This window comes from Myxocyprinus asiaticus, chromosome 37 (genome assembly GCF_019703515.2).
Source record: "Myxocyprinus asiaticus isolate MX2 ecotype Aquarium Trade chromosome 37, UBuf_Myxa_2, whole genome shotgun sequence".
Lineage (NCBI taxonomy): Eukaryota > Metazoa > Chordata > Actinopteri > Cypriniformes > Catostomidae > Myxocyprinus > Myxocyprinus asiaticus.
Window position 1 is genome coordinate 12,204,844 of NC_059380.1, and position 24,309 is coordinate 12,229,152.

General features: G+C 38.0%; 1 protein-coding gene across 3 annotated transcripts in view; it reads left to right on the forward strand.

Moving 5' to 3' along the window:
- The window catches only part of LOC127427700 (ataxin-7-like), a 51,145-nt gene that overhangs the window by 11,360 nt on the left and 15,476 nt on the right, over positions 1-24,309 (forward strand). For all 3 annotated transcript variants that reach the window (XM_051675446.1, XM_051675448.1, XM_051675447.1), the window contains one exon: positions 17,266-17,370. In XM_051675446.1, the coding sequence (XP_051531406.1) occupies positions 17,266-17,370 (105 nt within the window). The remainder of the gene's footprint in view (positions 1-17,265; positions 17,371-24,309) is intronic.

Genomic DNA, 24,309 nt, shown 5'->3' on the forward strand with positions numbered 1-24,309 from the left:
GGTTGATTTGAAAAGTATTACATTGTATTTGAATAAATTAAGAATTGACACACTATCATGTGCTGTTGTGATACTACTTGGTATCATGATACCTTAGCTGGTATAGTAATGTAAGATATGATCGTGGTATTGTGACAACCCTAATCTAAAGTCATTTAGCGTCTTTATGCCATCACAAATTTGATATAGCAATTAGAAGGTATTTAAATATTGGGGCTGTCAATTTAACACATTAATAAAGTGCAATCAATTAACACATTAATAGAAATATATATAATGCCCCCTGACCAGTGCTTACCAAGAGAAGGCACACATGAACAACAGCAGTGTTCTTGTGTTTAAAACAGCTTAATGAAACACAAGGGTCTTAAGATGCAAAAATCTTATGTGTATGTAGATAGACAAGCCTTATCTGATGTATGTTTAGATAAAACAAGCCTTATCTGATGTATGTTTAGATAAAACAAGCAACTAAAAATATTGCAGACGAAAATACTAAATAGATTGCTAGGGAAAATAGACCAATGATAGGGTTTATGTTTAATGATTTAGTAATAAAACAGACAATTTCTATTGACTTCTAATGTCATTTAATTAAATGCTCTCGTGTGCCATAATGTAATGTCTTTGAATTATCTTCATTTGGGAGCTCTTCACATCAAATATTGATATGTATGCGATAGTGATGCACCGATCAGGAAATTTAAGGCCGATAATCACAGTTTTTTTTTTTTAACACTGAAATCAGCCGATACAGATCTCATTCCGATTTTTATCCTTTTAAAGTGCCCTTTTGCTACACTTTTAAAAGTTATATGCTGCAGTTATATGTTTATGCCCCACACTGTAAAATTACATTCACTTTACATTAATTGTGAAATGCTAACATGTATTTGAATAGAAAACAGTTATGAATACTTTAGTTTAGTGGTCGACCGGTATATCGCAGAGGCCGACACATGCAAGCAGGCGATTCTCATCTCCCTCAAGAAACAAATCAGCCAAAGGGGAAAATTTATCGGCCGATGCGATATTTAAAAAAGTCAGAATATCGGCCAATAAATTTTCCCCTTTGGCCGATTTGTTTCTTGAGGGAGATGAGAATTGCATGTGAAGCGACTGAGATATGTAAACAACCAGTCACGGTTCGTTTTGTTATGTGCCATCGTGTTACTACAAGAATAGACCGGTGTGCAACACAGTGTCATTTAAAGGTTCGCATATCAGAGCTGCAGCAGATACGTTTGAGCTCATAATGTTAAAGTGCTCACCTGTTTCATTCTCTCTCTCTCTCCTCAACAGTTCCCTGTAACTTTTAACTGTCTTGTCTAATGATAAAAAGGCAAATATCAATCAAACTAATATCAAATACCATCTGTTAATATCCACATATCTCCTTTAAACAGATGTAATAAACCAACCTCACAGAACTTCAGCAGATCCAGCATCATAGCAGGTATTCTTACAGTCTCTCCTCAAATGTTCCCTGTAATTTTTCTAATGATAAAAGGCAAATATAAATAAAACTTCTATTATGTACCGTCTGCAAATATGCAGATATCTAGTTTAAACAGATGTAATTAATGAACCTCACGAAAATCCAGCATTTTCTTCCCATCGAGCGCTCATCTAATATCTTCCTCTGAAGTGCATATTCTATCAGCCAGAATCAAAACTTCAGGATCAGGATCAAAAGTTCCTCTGATTCACAAATCATGACGACAAGCCAAGCAGGCAAATCAGGCCATTTAAACTGTCAGGTGATTGAGGCTCGTGCTGGATAGGCATGAACATGTGAGTGAGACCAAAGTCTTTCTAGCAAGTCAGTCCACTGTTGGCCATGTTTGGAACGCTCTCGGGAGACTATTTCCAGTCATGAAAGTACAGCTCCTATCTACTTGAATGGAGAAAGACCAAAATCTCCAAAACAGTTGGTCAAGATTACGATCAAAGAACATATTTCAAATCAGCAGTAAAATCTGACAACACAGGTATCATAAATGGTGCTTCTTTACCTCAGATTACGCTAAAAAAAGCAATTTTCCCAGCTTTTATAGCTAATGTGCATGCGTGTTCTCGAGTTGATTGACAGGCAATGTCTGTATCTAAAAGGTGATTGGCTCTTTTACCTGTAAGGCGGGACTTCCTATCTACATCCATTAACCGTTGGAAAAAAACTGCAGTTGGTCGTTCTAATTTTTCCCATTCATTTTAATAGAAGTGGCCTGTCGCTGGTGCAACTTCAAGGTAAAAGCGCTTCACGTGTGCTATGAGTAAATGTCTTATTCACTATGTACTGTATGTACAATTGGTTTGATTACAGCTGGCCCCCATCTTCACACAGATCTTCATAAGATCACTGAAGCAGTGTGAAGTCCCATGCTGCTTCAAACGCTCAATCATTATTCCTGTCATAAAGAAACCAAAAATCACAGGACTTAATGACTACAGACCTGTCACCCTGATGTCTGTGGTCATGAAATCATTTGAGAGACGTGTTGGCCCACCTGAAGAACATCACTGGACCCTTTCTAGATCCCCTTAAATTTTTATTATCGAGCAAACAGGTCTGTGGATGATGCAGTCAACATGGGATTGCATCATATCCTGCAACATCTGGACAGACCAGGGACATATGCAAGGATCCTTTTTGTGGACTTCAGTTCGGCTTTCAACGCCATCATTCCAGCTATACTCCATAATAAATTACACCAGCTCTCTGTTCCAATGTCTGTCTGTCAGTGGATTACCAGTTTTCTGACAGACAGGCTGCAGCTTGTGAGACAGGGGAAACTCACTTCCAGCACCTGTACAATCAGCACTGGTGTCCCCCAGGGATGTGTGCTTTCCCCACTTTTCTTCTCCCTCTACATCAATGACTGCATCGCCAAGGACCCCTCTGTCAAGCTCCTGAAGTTTGCAGACGACACCACTGTCATCGGCCTCATCCGAGATGACGATGAGTCTGCATACAGAAGGGAGGTTGAACAGCTGGCTGTCTGGTGCAGTCAAAACAACCTTGAGCTGAGCACGCTCAAAACGGTGGAGATGATTGTGGACTTTAGGAGGAACACTCCAACACTGACCCCCCCTCACCATTCTAAACAGCACTGTGGCAGCAGTGAAGTCATTCAGGTTCCTGGGCACTACCATCTCACAGGACCTGAAGTGGGAGACACACATTGACTCCATTGTGAAAAAGGCCCAGCAGAGGTTGTACTTCCTTCGCCAGCTGAGGAAATTCAACCTGCCACAGGTGCTGCTGATACAGTTCAACTCAGCAGTCATTGAGTCTGTCTTCTGCACTTCAATAACTGTCTGGTTTGGTTCAGCTATGAAATCAGACATCAGAAGACTACAAAGGACAGTTCGGACTGCCGAGAGGATTATTGGTTGCCCCCCCTTCGAGAACTATACACTTCCAGAGTGAGGAAAAAGGGTGGAAAAATCACTCTGGACCCCACTCACCTTGCCCACTACCTTTTTGAACTGTTGCCTTCTGGCTTCAGAGCTCTGAGCACCAGAACCGTCAGGCACAGGAACAGTTTTTTCCCTCAGGCTATCCATCTCATGAACAGTTAAACTGCCCCATTGAGCAATAACTATGTGCAATACACAGTTTAGTCTTTTTTATATTTATCCAACACATCCAACCTCTTCTGCCATTTCATTCCTCTAAAAAATAATTAAATAAATACAAAAACATTTGCACTGTACATAACAAATTTGTATTTTGCACTGTACATAACACATAACAGATTTGTATTAGATTTGCACTACGTGTGTGTCTGTGTGTGTATGTACGTATAATTATTTTTTATTTTTTATTATTATCTATGTCTTGCTGCTGTTTTTGTATTATTTTTGTATTGTTGTACACTGGAAGCTCCTGTCACCAAGATAAATTCCTTGTATGTGTAAGCATACTTGGCAATAAAGCTCATTCTGATTCTGTTTTTGATGAGAAAATGCGATTGCTAACGTGGAAATGCCATCTATGGTTGCTGGACTACTGTGTGTACTGTTATTTCCTTCTTCCTAATATATTAACAGTTTCTTCATGCAAATAAATTACTAAAATTTGATGACTAAACAGAAATCAGAAGAAACTTCTATCTACCATTTAAAATACAATATTATTTTTTAAGATCATTTTTTACAAAGTTTTGTGTGAAATTGAGTAAATATAGTGCTAAATATTTTTAGCAATTTTATGTTTGTTATTTACTGTACTAAATTGTGTTTGTAAAAGATGAAGCGAGAAGCAGTTTTTCCTTCTTAAGGTGAGGCTTTATTTTCCCCTCTTCGCGACACCACTTTACAGTTTACCTTTACGCACTAAACTAAACACTAACACACACTGCTTTCACAAATAAACTTTCACTACTAGAAAATCCTTGCTCTGGCTCGGCTCTGTCGTATCCAGTCTCTCTCTCGACTAAGTGCTGTGTCGCTCTATTTATGCCGCTCTCCCCGTGCTCACTGAAATTAGAGACAGGTGTTAGACATAATTTAGCTCAGGTGTAAGCGCCCTTACCGCTTTCTCTCTCTCCGGAGAGATGCTTGACCACGCCCCCGCTGCCACAGTGTTATATATTGGCATTGTGTCGGCCTATCGGCCATCCTGCCCTCTGGATATTGGCATTGGTCATTAAAAAAACCCATATCGGTCAACCACTACTTCTGTTATCACTAGCAAATATCATTGTAACATACTGGCAATCAGTAAACACCATGAGAGCATTACACAGCAGAGATGTGTTCAAAAACAAGAGAGATATGGAAGTTTAAGCATAGTTCTAGCAGGAAGATCTCAGGATTCATTCTTTCAAGCATCTCATCCAGTCACAATACAGCCTCCGCTTTATAAGCCTGCACAGCTGTCTCTCTTTGTTTGCATACTTGCGTTGTTTCCATCCCCCTCCACCCCATCATCACCAGTTTAGGTCCCGTCCTAGGCGGGGTAAGCTCCTTACAATTCATACACATGTAATTCATACACATTTTTAAAACAAAGCAGCATATTCATCCAAATTACATAATGTCTGAAAGTGTAAATTTGCAAATGCTTAGTTATTTGCCACTAACCCACCCTCAAGTGGCTGCAGTGTCATAATTCAAGGCCTGATCAAGCGTTCATTTATTAGAGTAGTAGCAGTGTTTGATTTTCCGTGTGTGCAGAACTTTAAAAAAAAAAAAAAAAAAAAAAAAGATCGGCCCTGAAGAACGATCGGCTGATTACATATTTAAGACTGATTTAGATCGGTGCACACGTAATATGCGATTAAATGGCAAATTATGTAATTCATTTAATAAAAATGTTAATCGATTGACAGCCCAATAAATATATAACAAAAATTAATTCAGCAGTTACTTAAATAAGATATTTGTTAATATAATAATTTTATTTCAGAGGAACAAGGAAAATAAGGCAGCTCGAATGTGACAAAAATCAGGCTGTCCATTGTTATCCATCAGATACTTCCATTGTAGACGGCATTTTCGACTACAGTGGGAACAGTCGAGTTTAATGCAGTCTTGTTTTTGTATTTGTTAGTCCAGGCAGACTGATTCATTTCTGTTTTAAAAACTATGTGGTGAGGTTTAAGCCCCAGGTTTAAGGGGCCAGCGCGGAGCCAGTTTTTCTGTGGTGAACCTTGGCATTGGGCCAAATTAGGGAACAGCAACTCTGTTTTGGAAAAGGGCTGTATAGTGGTAACAGGTTCTGAGGGAATAGTAGCACTGTATTGAGTAGTTGAAGTGATTACCAAACCAAAAAGGTGCCTAGACCATTTCATTCCCCCACATGCTTCTTTTCCACCAATACGCATATAATCACTGTGAAACCTCCTCTTCCACACACTTGCACAACTCCTGTACGGTGATCAGTGAAACGTGACTGAACGGAGGGCTGTGTGGTGAAGATCTTGCAGTTCATCATCAGATGAGGAAAAGAGAGCGGGGAGGAGACATAGACAAGCCAGGCGTGGAGTTAAAGCTGCGAATGTGTGCTTGCTCCGTGCAAGAGCTTCTCTACCTAGATCGTTTATCAATGACAATGAAGGGGATGGTCAGATTATCTGCTCATAGTCTCTCACTCTCTTCTCTTCCTGTCTCTCCCTCTCACCTTATTGCCTTCTACGTCTCTCTCGGTTTGTCACTGTCTCTCTTTCTCTACCTCTTTTCTCCCTCCTTCATTTTTGTTTTCCTCTCTGCCATCTACATCTCCATTCTCTCTCTTAGCACATTCTATCTGTCCTCTTCTTCACTTCCTCTCACCTAAGATGCACAATTAAGAGACACTTGAAAATGGTTTTCATGTAATGTCAACCCAGCTCTAATGGAGAGAGCATATCATGATAAGCTGTCATAAGCATGTTGTTCTCTAATGTTAGGATGGATACACGGTGGATTGCTGTCTTGCTTGAAAGGTTTGGTTTCTTTGTTAAAGGAGTGGTTCACCCAAAAAGGAAGATGCTTTCATTATCTACTCACCCTGATATTGCTTCAAATCTGAATGACTTTCTTCCGTGGAACACAACAGAAAAAATGTGAAAAATCATCACATTGCCTTTTGCCAGATTGAGGGCTATTGATGATTCGAGAGTGAATAATACATTCATTTCAGAATGTTCAATGCACAAAGTAATCATATGGTTTCAGAAGACTTGGAATGTACTTCATCGTATCGACTACATTTACTGTAGTTTAATGGTGGATTTATTTATTTATTTTGTTGGTCATTTTTGGAGCCTGACAGCCTGTAGACACATTTAACCCTATTCTGTAAACAAGTTTTTTGAACATTTAAAAAAAAAATAATAATAATGTTTTTCAAACTATTCCTTAAAGATGAAACAGGAAGAATTTTTTTTCCCACTGTCATGGAAAACCTGGAAATGTCAGCAAATATTAAAGTTTTCATTTCCAGACCTGGAAATTATTATTTTTTATTTTTTTTAAGGTCATGGAAATGTACATTTTTCTACTTGTGCTTAGTAAAGTATTTCATTCTCTAGATGTTGCTCTTTTTGTGTGCAATCACAATAAAATCATTTACAAAAATCCTTATCCTGCATTCGGAAACGATTGTAAAAGTCATGTAAATTCATTGCTCAAAAGGTGTGGGAGCCCTGAAGAAAATGTATGTGGAATTTTAAAAGGACGCAGTCCTCCTGAATGTTTTTTGAAATAGTCGTTACTCTCTGCAGGAGTCCCTCAAAGCTGTAGTTAAACACATAGAAGATAATTTTGGAAGCTGTTCATGGAGATGACCTCCTGGCACTGGAGTTTTTAAGCCACTATCTACACGTGTACACATCGGCATGTGTATATTTTGAATACGGTTGAAAATGTCTGCTATTCCTTGTTTAGTAGAGTGTGTTGTGTGGTGTACATTTAAATTGACAATTTAAATGTATCTGGCCAACTGAGATGATGCGCTGCATCAGCATCAGTTCAAAACTTCTTAGGAAGTGACGTCGGATTACAAACCCTCCTAGTGACATTATGACACAGCATGTTTCAAGAGTGTGTCTATGCTCAGAGATGAAGCCACCCTACTTTTTTGACAGTATATGAGGGTCAGCAACTTTTATTAGTAGTCGAATGATAAAGCCATTACTTAAAACTAGAGAGCAAGGTAATAATATTTAAAAAAAAAATTAAAAAAGTTTTATTTATATAGCGCCTTTCCAAAAGCTTAAGGTTGCTTAACAATCAATGTATCAACAATGCAATACAATTTAATGTTAGAAAAGCGTATATGTACACAAAAATGCTGAATTTAACGTAATAATTTTATTATGTATTATAAAATTTTTACTCAATTCTCTACAAAATGTTTTAAAAACAGAAAACGTCCACTATCCACTGATAAGTCTGTGTGACGAGGAGGAGGGCGTGGCCGGGCTGTGACTGAGCACGGCCACGCAGAATCAGCTGATCAGCGGGAGAGCGAGATAAGGGGCGGCCGGAGACGCCGGTTCGAGAGAGAGAGAGACTCACGCGGCCGCGTTGCATGTGTGTTTGTGTCCTTATTTTTTATGTTAAGTTAATTTATATCATTAAAGTCTGCTTACTGTTCAGCTGGTTCCCGCCTTCTCCTTGCCCGTCCTTAGATTGTTACTGTCTGTCAGTAGACGTTCCGATAATCTCAAAATGGCCAAATACCTGCTTGTAGAAGAAGTTACTGTATACAAACAAACACTCGGCTCTGGCAGATTATTGAAGATTTTGGGCTTCTTTAAATTGGATTGGTAGATCAGAAAAGCTGAGGATTTTTCATAATTTATGATATTTAACGGATCACAGTCATTGTTATCGTGTAAGCTTTAATAAGACCCAATACTCCTGCGTCTACTGTTGGTGGATTTAAACTTTTCACGAAGAAATCACATAAACTCTGATTGCAAACACATTTTCTTAATTTCCGAAGTGCAATTGCTAACAGGATGAACAGGACCCCGTCTCAACCACTGCAGGGCATAGATTACTGTTTGTGAAAGAATATGCGAAAAAAATCATGTAATACTTCTCAAATCATGTCTTGGCATTTATTTTGAAAGTAAGGAACTTGTTCAGTCGAAATTGGCCGTTATTAAGTTTGAACATGGAATATGATAATATTGAAGTCAAGTATTATTTACTTTGTGTGGACCAATAATTGAAGCAGCTAAGATGCAAATTGCATGTCTCATGTTAGTTTTCATTTTTATATGCCTAATTTCTCAGGCCTTAGAATTGTGTTAAGTGTGTGAGGATGTGCATTCATCATTATTCAATGGAGGTTTCACAAATGGTTAATAATATTTTTTTTTTTTATCAGGAGTCGGGACATGAGAATAAGGAACGTTTATGGCATTGGAATTTCCTCAGACTCTACTTAGAATAGCAGCAAATAAAGTGCACAGTGACCTATGAGCCTAAATAGCACAATACATAGATCTTTATATGATAAAATCTCACATTAAAGTCAAACTAAAATAATCAAACTGTCACTGCCTGTATATGCACTCTGACCGGGCAGGTTCACATTTCTGTGAGGCAGCGAACGCAAGTGGTCATGTGCGTGGTGTTACACTGCTGCACTTAAAAATCCTAGAAAATCCTTGAAAAGAACCTAGAATCAAGTTTAAAGGTGTAACATTCACATGAAGTCCCTTTTTGCAACCTGAACTTCTTAAAAACACAGCACAACGAATTAGGGATGTCAATTTTCAGACATTTACATAATCGACTGGAAATTAACGATCAGTTAATCGATTAATCGTTAACATTAATATTGCAAAATGCACGTGGAGGACTCCAAATAATATGTGCATGTAGCATACTGTTTAAATATTATTTTGAATTAATACACTTAAGAATGCACGTATTGTCATTTTCATCTTAAAATATTCTTAGTTCAGTGTATTTAAATACATTTGGACTATGTTTAGTTCGAATTTGGGAATTGTTTAATTACTGGTAATGAAATACTGTTAGTAGTAACTTCTATCTTAAGATACTTAAGATATATCATTTGTATTTGAGTTCTCTCTCTTTTTTTTTTTTTTTCCCTCCAATTTGGAATGCCCAATTCCCACTACTTAGTAGATCCTCGTCAGTTACTCACCTCAGTCCGGGTGGCGGAGGACAAGTCTCAGGCCCTGTCCCAAATGGCACCCTCCGCCCTTGTGGTCTTCCTCTGAGTGCAGACCGATGGGGCACTAGTCAGCAAGTCCATGAGGGGGCATGATTGGTAAAAGTGTGCATTTGGGACAGACTTCGACTTCAATCAGATGACGCATTTTTTACATGATGTTTTTATTTACGTGCAGTTTTAAAATTATTATTTAAAAAAGTCATGGCATTGATAGTTAGGGTATAGGAACACACTATAAACTAACTATTGAATATTTGTTTTTATTAAATTATTTCGAGCAACACACTGACAATAAAGCATTAGATAATAAAGAACCTCTGAAAAACAAAGTGCACATATGACTGCAGCAACAAAATCCCATTGTTTTATATCTTCAGAGAACAAATAAACATTATTCAGACACATGGATGGTTACAGCTTAGAACACAGTAAAATGTATAGAAAGAACATTCCACCATATATTCACAAAAGTAGTTATAAAAATACACACAGCCACACTTCTGCAGGTATAAATAGCACTGTTAGACCGAATGTTGCTATATCAATAAATATAAGCAATCTTACAAGCTACTGCCATTTGCATTAAATTATTCTTTCAATAATTCTAAAATCCTCTTTGAAACAACAATAACAATAAATTGAGTAATTTCATATCTCTGGAAAATTAAATAAAACAAAGTTTTGAACAAGTTCTACACATCAGACTTAAAAGTGATTCTATATACCCATGATAAGCAAGTGATCCGCCGTTGACAATCAGGAAAAAGTGATTATTAAAATACATTTTTAATCCGCAATTGAACATCACCTTGTCCGCCACGTTTTTTCCTCCAGCTCAGAAACTGGAGTCCTTCTGATTGGTCTGTCGCAAGGGCTGTTGGGTAGCGGATTGCCGTGAGCCCGGAGCAGTACAGGCTTCAATGAAGACCACATCGAGGGCGCAAAGGGGGCGCTCGCGTGAACCCTCGCAAGTGCTAAAATCACAAATGGGACACACTACGGACTCATAGACTTCACAAGCATGTGCAACTGAAGGCCACGAGACCGCAAGTCCACATGAAGTGCACCATTTGGGACAGGGCCTCAGTTGCCTCCGCTTCTGAGACCGTCAATCCACGCATCTTATCACATTGCTCACTGTGCATGACAGCGCGGAGTCTCCGCAAGTGGAGGCTCATGCTATTCTCCGTAATCCACGCACAACTTACCACGCGCCCCATTGAGAGGGAGAACCACTAATCACGACCACGAGGAGGTTACCCCATGTGACTCTTCCCTCCCTAGCAACCGGGCCAAATTGGTTGCTTAGGAGACCTAGCTGGAGTCACTCAGCACACCCTGGATTCGAACTCGCGACTCCAAGGGTGGTAGTCAGCGTCAATACTCGATGAGCTACCCAGGCCCCCCTGTATTTGAGTTAATTAAAACTTCACATAGTGGATCGTGGGATATTACGGATCTTTGGACTTATGTTTTTTATTAGAAATTAAGTTAAATCATAACACGCTGCATAAACACAGTACATAACATAGGCTACCGCTTCTCTGGTGATCGTGTGATGTCAACTGAATGTACCTTCGTGCTTTCCCGGTGATCGCTGACGTAATTGTAGGTTGGGATGAAACGAGATCAACGGCTTGTTTTCATGTTGTAGTTTAACACACTATCATGGTGTGTGCTGAAATGATTCATGTTAATTTATGGAGAAACGTTCCAACATTGTTTACATTGAGCCCACTTCATCTCTCTGATCTATGCTTCAGCTCTTCTTCTGTGAACAGGATAATGACAAAGCAGAGCGCAATACAGTCACCCTCTAGCTGGCATTTGTCCTGAAATTAATTGACGATCGATAAGCTTAATCGATTAAATTATTAAAGACAGTTAATCGATTTTCGATTAATCATTAACATCCCTACAAAAAATGAAATACAACGCATGTATTTTGAGATGCATTTATGAAAGTTAAAAGTTCTTTCTAACTGTACTTGGTGTCTAAAAATATGGCGATCCTGTGCAAGACGCTGAAAGAAAAAACAGTGAGATTCAGCACAACACTCACAGACTGTTCAGTATATAGAAAAACAGTGCAGACGCACAGAAAATCATGTTTGAACAGCCCCTAACTTGCTCTACTTTGGAAAAACTGACCCAAACCCATCTGTAAAACCCGACATTTTGTCTGAACTCGTCAAGTTCGGGTTTGGTTGGAGACTGCTATTGCATGTGTAGAATAACCGATAGTGATTTGGTATTCAAATAGTGGTACGTCGAAAGGTAACCGAATGTCGACTGTCCATGCACAGTACTAATACTGATTGCTTAAAAAGGTGAATTGACATGTTATTACTGTCCATATAAGGCATGATAAGATGACCAGATTGTTTGTAGCTGCCTCATTTTAGGACAGCTGTGAATTAAACCTTTTAAGTTCTGTCATTATTTACTCTCCTTCATATTTCCATACTTTCTTTGTATGAGAAAAAGGATGCAGTGAAAGTGAATGCTGACTGAGGTTAACAATTTCTATTGTTCCATGGAAGAAAGTCATACTGGTTTCAGCCATCATGAAGATGAGTAAATGACAGAATTTTGTATTGATTTATTTATTTATTTTATTTTTTGAGTGAACGATCACTTTAACAAAACCCCTGATTAACTACTTGACATTTATATTTTGTGAATTCTAAAAGAGGGTAGTGTCCTGATTTCCAGACAGGCAGTGATTACTTGAGAGCAGCACAGCTACAAGGTGAAGCTGACGAGTTTTGAGATGTTTTGTGAGTGTCCTTGTGTCTCTGTGTGAAGGAGTGTCAGTCAAATGCCAGGCACAGTTCTGCTCCTTTTTTCTCACTGTAACAGTATAAGGATGTGCAAGGAGGAGGCGGGAACTGGCTGAACAGTAGACAAAGTTTAATGGTAAACTTAAATCCAACATAAACGTGCAGCGTGGCTGCGTGCGTCTCTCTCTCGCAAATCGGCGCCTCCAGCCACCCTTTATCTCACTCTCCCGCTGATCAGCTGGTTCAGCGCCAGCAAGTGCTCCATCATGGCCTGGCCACACCCTCCTCCTCGTCATACTCCTCCCCCGCACGATTCAGGCTGGGGCTCCTGACTAACCCCCCTCTGCCCTTCCGGCCGTTCTGTAAGCCGGTGGCCCACCCCGCCTCCTGTGAACCTGGGGGGAGAGACGAGGGGAGGCGTGCGGAGAGGGAAAGGGCGTGCGGAGACGCACGGAGAGAGTGAGAGAGAGAGAAGAACTTGCTCACCGGCTCCCGGATGCGCTGTCCTCAACCGTCTTCAGCCGCTCCTCCGCCCTCTGGCGGATGCCAGCTCACGCCTCCTCCAGCGGACAGCAGCGAGTCCTCCGGCCCCTGGCGGACGGAACCGCTCCTCCCCTTCTTGGCAGACGGCTGCGGCTGCTCCCCTGGCGGATGGCAGCAGCGAGAACTCTGCAACAGCGCATCCCTCCTCCCTCCTGGGTTTCGGCACCACTGTAACAGGATAAGGAGTGCGACCGCGTGCGTCTCTCTCTCTCTCTCTCAAACCGGCGCCTCCGGCTGCACTTTATCTCGCTCTCCTGCTGTTCAGCGCCAGCCATGCTCCATCACGGCCCGGCCACGCCCTCCTCCTCGTCACACTCACTTAATCACTCACACTGATTAACCTCCTGGCTCTCAAACTGTCAGTTTTATTGACGGCAAAGCAGATGAGAAACAGGAAATTATTGAGGTGAGAGTGGGAGAATCGGATCTGGACAAGATGCAAGCTGGAATCGAATCTCCATTTCCCATATGAGCACCGTGGCTCTATATAAATGGAGTATGTGAGTCAACTACTAAGAAATGGTTTTGACCAAACCTAATTTTAAAAACCATGGTGATTAGCTGATCTTGTAGTATTATTAGTCACAAAGTAGCACAGGAGGTTTTATTGTGTGTAAAAATGACATGAGAGTGGGTTGTTTCTGAACACAGTGATGCCCTTGCAAATCACGCAGATGATTGGAATGTGTTGCCCTTAAACAAATAATGTTGTTTCCCAGTTCAGCATATAATCCTTTTTTTTTTCTTTTTTTTTTAGAAAATCATCATATGCATGTTGCTGTCAATCACACAGACTAGTCAGATCAAGCATTAGACAATGTAAAATGTACCAAACAGGTAGTTTGCATTTGGAACAAGGGCCACATTAAGCCTCGGTAAATGGCTAGGACTAGGATAAAAACATTTTTATGTGCAGATTTTTTTCCTTTTTCTTTTTTTAGCTGCTTTCATCTACTTTTAGTGCTGCTGTTATTTGTGTGGTGTGGGTAGACTTTTTTCCACAAATGCTGCAGTCAAATCGGGGCACTTTCTGAGAATATGAATCTAGAAAGCCAAATGCCATACTCTACGGCTTCCTTACACTGACATATTTATAATCTTTCGGCCTTGCAGATATTTCACAACTTTACAACTACTACTCTTAATCTGAATCCTCAGTCTCATACTTTCTCCCCCTCAATTACCCTTTTCCTCATCTGCTCTCCCACTAACCTCACACAGTAAAGACCCCCTCCCAAGGCAACCTTTGGAATGACTGGCTCTGTAACTCGCTATCCCTTATCACTTATTTGTTTCTAATAAACACAGGGCGAGTACCTCTGCTGTGTATGACCCTCTGCACCGTGTGAACTCGCTCAGACACTTTTCCTGGAACATCCCTGGAATGTCCTGGGTGGCCTTATCTGAACTGGGCATTTGATAAACTGAACAGACAGTGTAGTGGAGAGACACTATTTTTAAAGGGATAGTTCACCCAAAAATTAAATTGTCTCATTATTTACTCACACTCATGCCATCCCAGATGTTCGCGACTTTCTTTGTTCTGCAGAACAACATTTTTTTTTTGAATCCCAGATGTGTTTGACTTTCTTCTGTAGAACATCTCTGCTCTGTAAGTCCATACAATGCAAGTGAATGGTGACTAAAACTTTGAAGCTCCAAAAAGGATGTAAAGGCAGCATAAAAGTAATCCATAAGACTTCAGTGGTTTGGTCCATGTTATCTGAAGCGATCCAGTCGGTTTTGGGTGAGAACATTTGTTTCTTATGAAAACAGGGCGAGGAGCTTCAACATCCCTGGAATGGCCTGGGAAGACCAAAACGTAACTCCTTTTTCACTGTACATCTACGTCTCTAGGCATGATAATGATTTCAAGCTCGATTACACACCTCCTAGTGCTTGACACATGTGCAGAGCGCAAGATGGTGCTAGGAAGTGTAATCGAGCTTGAAAACATGATCGCTAAGGAGACTGCTGATGTCATGATTTATGGTGAAAAAGAAGTTGCATTTTTATCTGTTCTCACCCAAAACCATTTGGATTGCTTCAGAAGACATGGATTAAACCACTGTAGTCTTATGGATTACTTCTATGCTGCCTTTATGCGTGCTTTTAGAGCTTTACAATTTTGGTCAACATTCACTTGCATTGTATGGATCTACAGAGCTGAGATATTCTTCAAAAAATCTTCGTGTTCTACAGAAGAAAGTCAAACACATCTGGGATGGCATGAGGGTGAGTAAATGATGAGAGAATTTTCATTTTTGGGTGAACTATCCCTTTAAGGATGTGCACTGTGGAAACAAGTGTACCTAAGATTTGGGGGAAAACAAAACAATTTTATGACTTTTGTTGGTAAGTGAGCAGCTGACAGATAATTAATTAATTCATTGGTTGGGTCAGATTTTAATTAGGGATGCACCGATACCACTTTTTCTCTTCCAATTCCGATATCGGAAATCTCAGTATCGGCCGATACCGATCCGATACCAGTGTTATTTTTTTGCATAAACAGTTTAGAATATCTTTACATTATTGTGTGGAACTAATTGGGTGTTCTCTTTAATATTTAAAGAAACACAAACCTCTAACTACACATTTTTTCAATATAAATGTATAGCTTATTAAGAAACACTTTATTTTTAACTAGTATACTGGATAATGTAGCAGCAAAATTAACAGCAATTCCAGTACAAGTCATCAGTAGAAAAGAAGCTTTTTTTTTTTTTTTTGTACATTTTTTTCAACTTGTACCTGGACATTAAAGGATTTAGATCTCTTTTTTTGTTCAATTTAGTTGTAAGACATCAGTCCACTTTTCATTCACACAGTTATTTTTTGGAACCCATTCAACCTAAATTTTATTATAATTAGTAAACAAATGATAATAATAATATTATAATAGTAATACATCTCAATCGTGCACCTTTAACTTTTAAACCCTCACGCTTTTATTTTGACAGGAAGTCTGTTTGTAGGCAAGTTCTCCTTAGTTTAATTAGCTTCTTATTCAAGTTCTGGTAAAAAAAAAAAAAAAAAAAGCACCTCTAGTGCCATTCTAAATGCATATAAGTTAATTGAACTATTGAGCATCTACATCTGAGATGTTGTTCTTGAGTAGCGCTCAAATATTGCACACCGCGCGAAGGCTAAAAATAGCCGCGAGTGTGTGTGTGTCAACAGAGCAGTGGCATTCACTGACGCGCTGGAGCTGCACTTGCATATTATATATTTACTTATAAAACAGCCTTTTGTGATTCACAGAGCTATTGCACGTCTTCAAATGGCTTTGAATAAAATGCACGAGTCATATGAACTACTTTAACTGTGTTTTTATGGTTCTTTTATGTCATTTTTTGAGCTTGACAGTAACGAACATAACTAACACACAGTATCGAATTTGGATCGGGCTCGTCGGACCGATACTCGATCCGTCTAAAAGCTTCAGTATCGGAGCCGATACCGATCCAGGTATCGGATTGGTGCATCCCTATTGATGCATCCTACCAATCTTACAATGATTATGCTTAACAAGCTGACAACATGTAAGGCCTTAAACTTCTATCATCAGGGAAAGGTTGTAACTGTTTAAGCAAAACCTGTTCAACACACCTGGATTTTTGCCCATAAGCATGATTTTGCTTTGCACCCGAATGGTTTTATTAACAGTCTGTCAGCTTATTCAATGTGCAGATATGTTTTATTGTCAAGACCAGAGAAAAACGATGATTTCATGATCTAAACACAGTTTTATGCATTGTCTGATTTTTATAATTACAAATGTTTTTTGTTGTACTGTGAATTGTACTGAATAAACAATGCCTGGCTTCTTCTGTAAAGTTGAAAATAGCCTTGTGTGGAACAGTGGGCAAAAAATGACAGCCAAAGTGACAAAAATGGATATTTAAACTACATTTTTGCCCCTGTTGTGAATTTATGTTTGTACTGCGACTTTTGTATTTGATTTTATGATTTTCAGTCATTATTATAATGTTCATATTAACAATTCACTTCAATTAACTGAGTTTGGATGGATGGATGCATGACACACTGTTTTAATGTGGTTAGAAAAAAGTTTTAGGGTGCAAATGTTGCCCCTTAGTTAAAAAAAAAAAAAAAAAAAAATTTCTTTCTGACATTGGTTCTGTGAGCAAAAAACATGGTATTTGTTAATGTTAACCAATGCTAACACACAAACCTGGTGTGTGTGTGTGTGTGTGTGTGTGTGTGTGTGTGTGTGTGTGTGTGTGTGTGTGTGTGTGTGTGTGTGTGTGTGTGTGTGTCTTTTTGCAGATATGCCCATCTTTGGTCAGTGTCCAGCACAGGATGAATTCTACCTAGTCATGTGTAGCCACTGCAGTCAGGTAGTCAAACCCCAGGCCTTCCAAGCACACTATGGTAAGCCCACCTTTTGTTATCTACAGCTGAATTCCTCTCTCTCTTCCTCACTGTCTTCATTGGAGGTGTTTAAGAAAAATCTTATATCACTCAAGGGAATTAAGACAGAAATCCCTCCCGCCTCCACCTCTGCTCTGTCTCAACTATCATAACATGAAGAGGGAAGAACACAAGCCTTTGATATCCACCGCCAGAGTTCTGTTTACTATCCTCAAGTTAATATTTGATGTGCTTTTTTTAGTCAGCACATCTGTGTAGTTACAGTATATCCAATCTAGCAAAAACCAACCACTAGACATCAGAATATTTCAGGAATAAAATGAGAATAAATCACCCTTGAATTTTATTTCTGAGAGTTTGCTTTCTTGGGGATTTTATTTATTGATTTGATTTGTGAGTCAATAAAACTGTCAACAGTGGTTTAACACTATTTAACACTGTAGCATTTGTGATACCTTGAATCAGCATCATTGTTACACATTCAATCTTATATAAACTGACAAGTTAATGCTGCTTATATTTTGTTCATGTTTTTCAAATTTCAAGAAGAAATTTAAAAGAAGTTAAAAGTGGTGCCAGGAAAGAGAATGAGATTGTTATACTTAAGTGTATGTATGTGTTCATAAGGTCCACGGCCTGTTTCATATTTTTTTTAAAAATCTGTTTCGTTCTTATTTTGATTTTGAAAAAATGTGGCCCAGTCAAGATCTTGCTTTCTCCAATCTGTTAGACTATTCATAGTCTAATTAACCTTGAATGAAAGGTCCCATTACCTGATGCTGAGTCAATTTGTTTGTTGTTTTCAATTCTGAAATAATGATAGTTGGTGCACTCTGACTAATTACATGAGCATTAACCACAAGGGGGAGCCAAAATGACATTTAAACCCAGTGGCAAAATGATTTGGTGCTTTGTAGCACACTGTAAAGGAGGGCTGCACAAAATAATACATTTTATTTCTAAAATCGAAATTGCGGTATGGCCTAATTTGATAAAAAAACAAAACACAAAAGGCTGTGATTTAATTAAAATTAAGACTGCGTATATAGTCTGCATATGCAGCGTGTTTCAAAGTTCTGGGGTGGCACTCTGTCATATTTAATGCATGATATGATGCACTCTCCTGACCAACTCGTGGTGTGGTCTGAGTTTGGTTTGCTCCAAGTCCGCAGTGTGGTTTGTCAAAATAACTGCAGTATGATTTCTCAATCAAATCATGCAGCCTGACTGTAAAGTTCTTTGTAATAATATTGAAACCTGGAAAAGGAGCAGTTCTTATTTATTTATTTTGTATTTATTTTGTTATTTTTATTAAGTATATGTATTTGCAGCATTATTTTATTTTATTTATTTATTTTACATATATTCCTATAATTTGGATACTTAAGTTACACTCAGTGACCAGAGGTGTTGTAAAACTGCCTGCCTAGTGTACACAAATATCCATAAACCATTAATTACACAGCTGTTCATGGGCTATTAAAACTCAAAAATATTATTTGATTGAAACATTTGACCATATTGCGCCCAAAGAATAAGAATTGTGCAGATTCTAAGAGTTGCAACCTCTCTTTGGAATGGCAAAACATCAGTGCACTTGACACTCTATTCAGCAAGTTCAGTTTTTCAATACATCATTGATGCTCAAATATTCCTAAGTATATTCTGTTTATTGTGCACGGACTGAGCCAGCAGCTTTTCCAGAGATCATTACACAATCACTCACTCTTTGAGTAAGAGTTTTTTTTTTTATGAACACTGGGACTCTTTTATTCTAGTGACTGAAAGATTAATGAGCAGATTAGCTACACAGACCATGAAACTTTTAAATGCTCAAGTGCTTGACTAATAGTGTAGGGAAGAATCTAGTTTTGACAAGTGCTTATCCAAGATGTGGATTAATAAATCATAATGAGCTAAAACAAGCTGTTGTATAGAATATGTATTGTGAACAACATATTACAACATTAGAAAAATATGATGTATTTTTAAATTATAAAAATATTTTTAGAAAATATTTTTTAACAACATTGATCCTAGTGGTGTCTTAAAGCCATATATTTACAGTGTATATTTGTGTATTGACAAATTTAATTTGGATGGTCATATTAAACACCTTTGAAGAAGTCATTAATATCGCAGTTAGGGGTGTAAAAATGTATCGATGCATCATTTACGGAATTTAAGAATTGATGATCAGTGCTATATTAACACCCAATGTAACACAGATACCTTCTCAAATTATACAAGCCTTCTTGCAACAGATGTGAAAAAGCATACTTTAAATTAAAACAGTTCATGCTGCCATGTCTGCTCCCTGCAGCGCTACGTGGATGCATGCTGCCAAGTTCGTCTTGGCTTTCTGTGTCATTATTCATTAATGTTTGCGTCCATTTGATCGAAGTAAGTTCATTGTTTTAGCATTCTTCTCCAGCTACGATACTATATATATTTACACTGGTGGCCAAAAGTTTGGAATAATGTACAGATTTTGCTCTTATGGAAAGAAATTGGTACTTTTATTCACCAAAGTGGCATTCAACTGATCACAATGTATAGTCGGGACATTAATAATGTGAAAAATTACAATTTGGAAAAAAAAATTCAGAACTTCTTAAAACTACTTCAAAGAGTTCTCATCAAAAAATCCTCCACGTGCTACAATGACAGCTTTGCAGATCCTTGGCATTCAAGCTGTCAGTTTGTCCAGATACTCAGGTGACATTTCACCCTACGCTTCCTGTAGCACTTGCCATAGATGTGGCTGTCTTGTCGGGCACTTCTCACGCACCTTACAGTCTAGCTGATCCCACAAAATCTCAATGAGGTTAAGATCCATAACACTCTTTTCCAATTATCTGTTGTCCAATGTCTGTGTTTCTTTGCCCACTCTAACCTTTTTTTTTTTTTTTTTCTGTTTCAAAAGTGGCTTTTTCTTTGCAATTCTTCCCATAAGGCCCCTGAGTCTTCTCTTTACTGTTGTACATGAAACTGGTGTTGAGTGGGTAGAATTCAATGACGCTGTCAGCTGAGGACATGTGAGGCGTCTATTTCTCAAACTAGAGACTCTGATGTACTTATCCTCTTGTTTAGTTGTACATCTGGCCTTCCACATTTCTTTCTGTCCTTGTTAGAGCCAGTTGTCCTTTGTCTTTAAAGACTGTAGTGTACACCTTTGTATGAAATCTTCAGTTTTTTGGCAGTTTCAAGCATTATATAGACTTCATTCCTCAAAACAATGATTGACTGATGAGTTTCTAGAGAAAGCTGTTTCTTTTTTGCCATTTTTGACCTAATATTGACCGTAAGACATGCCAGTCTATTGCATACTGTGGCAACTCAAAAACAAACACAAAGACAATGCTAAGCTTCATATAGCGAACCAAATAGCTTACAACTGTGTTTGATATAATGGCAAGTGATTTTGTAGTACCAAATTAGCAATTTAGCATGATTACTCAAGGATAAGGTGTTGGAGTGATGGCTGATGGAATGGGGCCTGTCTAGATTTATTTACATCAGTAATGTCCTGACAGTTTGTGATCACAATGTTTGTGATCAGTTGAATGCCACTTTTGTGAATTATAGTACCAATTTCCTTCCAAAACAGCAAAATCTGTACATTATTCCAAACTTTTAGTTTATATTAGGAATGTGATGGTATACAATTTTCCTATCATGATAATTGCTGAGGTATACGGTATTATCACGGTATTGTATTGAATTACAAAACGGGTTGAAAGATAAATAAACTTTGTTGTTCTTAATTACAAGATTTAGTTACTTGTTTTGTAAATATAAAAAAAACAACTTGTTTGTTAAATTAAAAGATCACAAAGAAAGTAACTTTGCAAAAATCAATCCATATAAGATTCGTAGAGACATAGTGGCTTTCAAAAGTCTGAGTCCAATGCTTTTATTTTGCATTTATCTAATTTATTACGGTTTATTTTCATTGCAAATGAACAAGTAACAACAATGGTAACATCTTGAGGGAAAAGTTTAATTGAAAAAGAAACATGGCTTTTAGAGTTTCCTAGTAATTTGGTATGTCTTCCTATTACTGTAAGAGTTAGAGTATTGGGAATGTTGATTTATTGATGGAAATGCTACAGTGCATTCAGAAAAATCGAAACAATTTGGTTAATAGGTTATCTAGAAATTTTCACTGTATTTTGAAGTGCTCATGATAACAATATTGTGCATGCTAATTATCACTGTATACCTTATTATTGAATATCGGCAAATGTCTAAATATATATTGCTTTATATCTCCATAAAATGCGTAATTTCTCCATAATTTTTTTAAATCATGAATAGAACACAGCCACTCGTCACTCACTTGTTCACTCACTCTCTTTATAGTGAATGCCACATAGTGCACTTAATAGGAAATAGGGAGTGATTTCACACTGTTCTGTCAAAATATAGAATGTTCAGTATGAACTTTGTATTTTTTTTCTGCATATTTTTGAAGCAATTATGAATTGTTTTAAAATAATGAAATCAAATCGAATCATGACCAAATTTCAGATTATACAATGCATTGGAATTGTTAGGTTATGAATTGTAATCTTATCAAATTGTTGTCAGTGCAAATATTTACATCCCTAATAAAAGTATAAATAAAAACAAGATGAAAAATAAAATACTTACAAAAACAACATTTATTAAATTTATAGTTGTGAAACATTTATTAAATATAATTATTACAATGATTTTGAGCTGTGAATTGATTCAAATATTTTAACTAATCGCACAATTTTTTGTGAAATTGATTTGTTACAACAAACATTAAAAAATCATCACAAATATATTTACTTTATACTTTGTCTGCAAGAAATTGGCTAGTCATCATTTGTTTTATCTATTTAAATATCTACATGTTAAAATGTTCTTTGATACAATTATATGTATACATTCCATAAAATCAGTGGACATGTAATTACATTTTTTTTTTAAATATGATCAGATGGGCAGATTCAGTTCATATCAAGCTTTATTGGCAAGAGAAACTTAAGTGTAATTTGCCAGTGCATTTTTAGACATACAGATATAAAACATATTGAATGCTTAAGTTTAATTTGCTGAAGTTTAAAATCTCAAAATTTTTATTTTCTCTGGCAGCTGTTCAGACTCTACAAGTAGCCTGGGTTTGTTCCTGGCAGGCAGCAGATGCCCTAACCCCACCCCCACCCTAATCGGAGCCTTGAAGTTTAAAATCTTAAAACTTTTATTTTCTCTGGCAGCTGTTCAGACTCTACAAGTAGCCTGGGTTTGTTCCTGGCAGGCAGCAGATGCCCTAACCCCACCCCCACCCTAATTGGACCCTGTAAGTCTGAGTAGCCATGCCACAAACAACTCTGGACACCTTTCTCCTATCGTGATAAGTGTCAGGAAGTAGAAAAAAATGGATACTGCATTAATTACATAAAATGTATTAAAAATGTTAAACAAAAAATATTAATCGCAGAAATTATGTTCATAAATTATTAATAAATGTTACATTTCCCAGCCCTAATTAAATGCGTACAATTTTTTAACCCTAGAAATTATAATTATAGTAATATATTTCTGTCGTAATGTCTCTAATTTCACACTTCCAGTTAAATCAAACTTGTATTTTGGCGGAAAACCTTTGGGTGAAGACCTTTTCTCAGCGCGTGATGCTCATGATAACTTGTTTTGTGTTTTTCTATATATTTATTTAAGTCGCTCTTTTGTGGTTCAGTAATCACACTAGGACATATCGTGATTTTAATTTTAATTTGACCATGCACCACAGTATAAACTATAAAACAATATCTCTAACGGTTGACACATTTCTACCATCGGACAGGTAAATGTTGTCATACCACCAGAAGCGCTGTAGGATTATTGTTCTGTTCACCATTTTTGAAGCTAAATAGCCTCAGATCTTATGTCATGTGGGCAGGCCTCATGTAACACTGCTGTAAATGTTGTAGATTATTGGTGTGACCGGTATGTTTAGAAAAGCTTGTTGGTTGTCACAATCACGATACCTGATATTGCGGACCGTTGTGGTCTAATTGGGGCTTTGTCGATTGAGGCTTTGATTACACAGATTGATGTTGGCTCACTTTCTCAAAGCAGTGCCAACTACTAGGCAAGAAGCCACAAGCATCTCTGAGAAATAAATATGTCAAGAATTTCTTACTGGTGTTTTCACTTTATTTGTGCCTTTGTTATAAGGACCGCTGCTACTGGTTTTATCTGCACAGATAAACACAGGCGAGATGTCAGACCAGGGAGTGTGTGTGTATGTGTGTTTCGTACTGGTTTGCTGGAGGGCTTCATGACAAATGTTGAGTGGCAGCAGCAGGAGTCTGTGTGTTGTTGACAGGCAAGTATGGAAAGGCCAGATCTTGTGTTAAAGCAGCGCAGCGGTTCACTCCTTCAGTCAGAAGATCTGGCAGACTGACCAGACCTGATGGTAGTTTTTAGAGGAATATTGGAGTACTACTCTATAAAGGAATACCAGCTGACTGTTCATCTAGCTGACATCTTCAACCATTTTCTTTCCAGATTAGAGTTAGAGTTTTTTTCCCCTGTGCCATCAAATATGGTCTCCCATGCCAGTTTATATGAAGAGACAACTTTAAGTAAGTCATTTGTAGGTTAATTTCCCCGAAGACTTTAAACACTGGCTCTGTGGTGCTTTTAAAAAATTGCTCTGTGTGATTGAACAGCCAGATATGTCAACATCTTGATTAACTAATGCTGCGAATTCAGGGTGGGTCCACCTGTCTGTCTGACCGATGGAAGGCGGGGAGTGTTTTGAAACAAAATATAAGTATCATCAAGACTTGATACAGTAAATCACTGCCTAACAATGTTCTTGAAACCACCCAGAACACCTTAGCAACTGCATTGCAAGGCCTTTGGAATCATCCTCAATACCCTAGCAGTGTAGTGTAT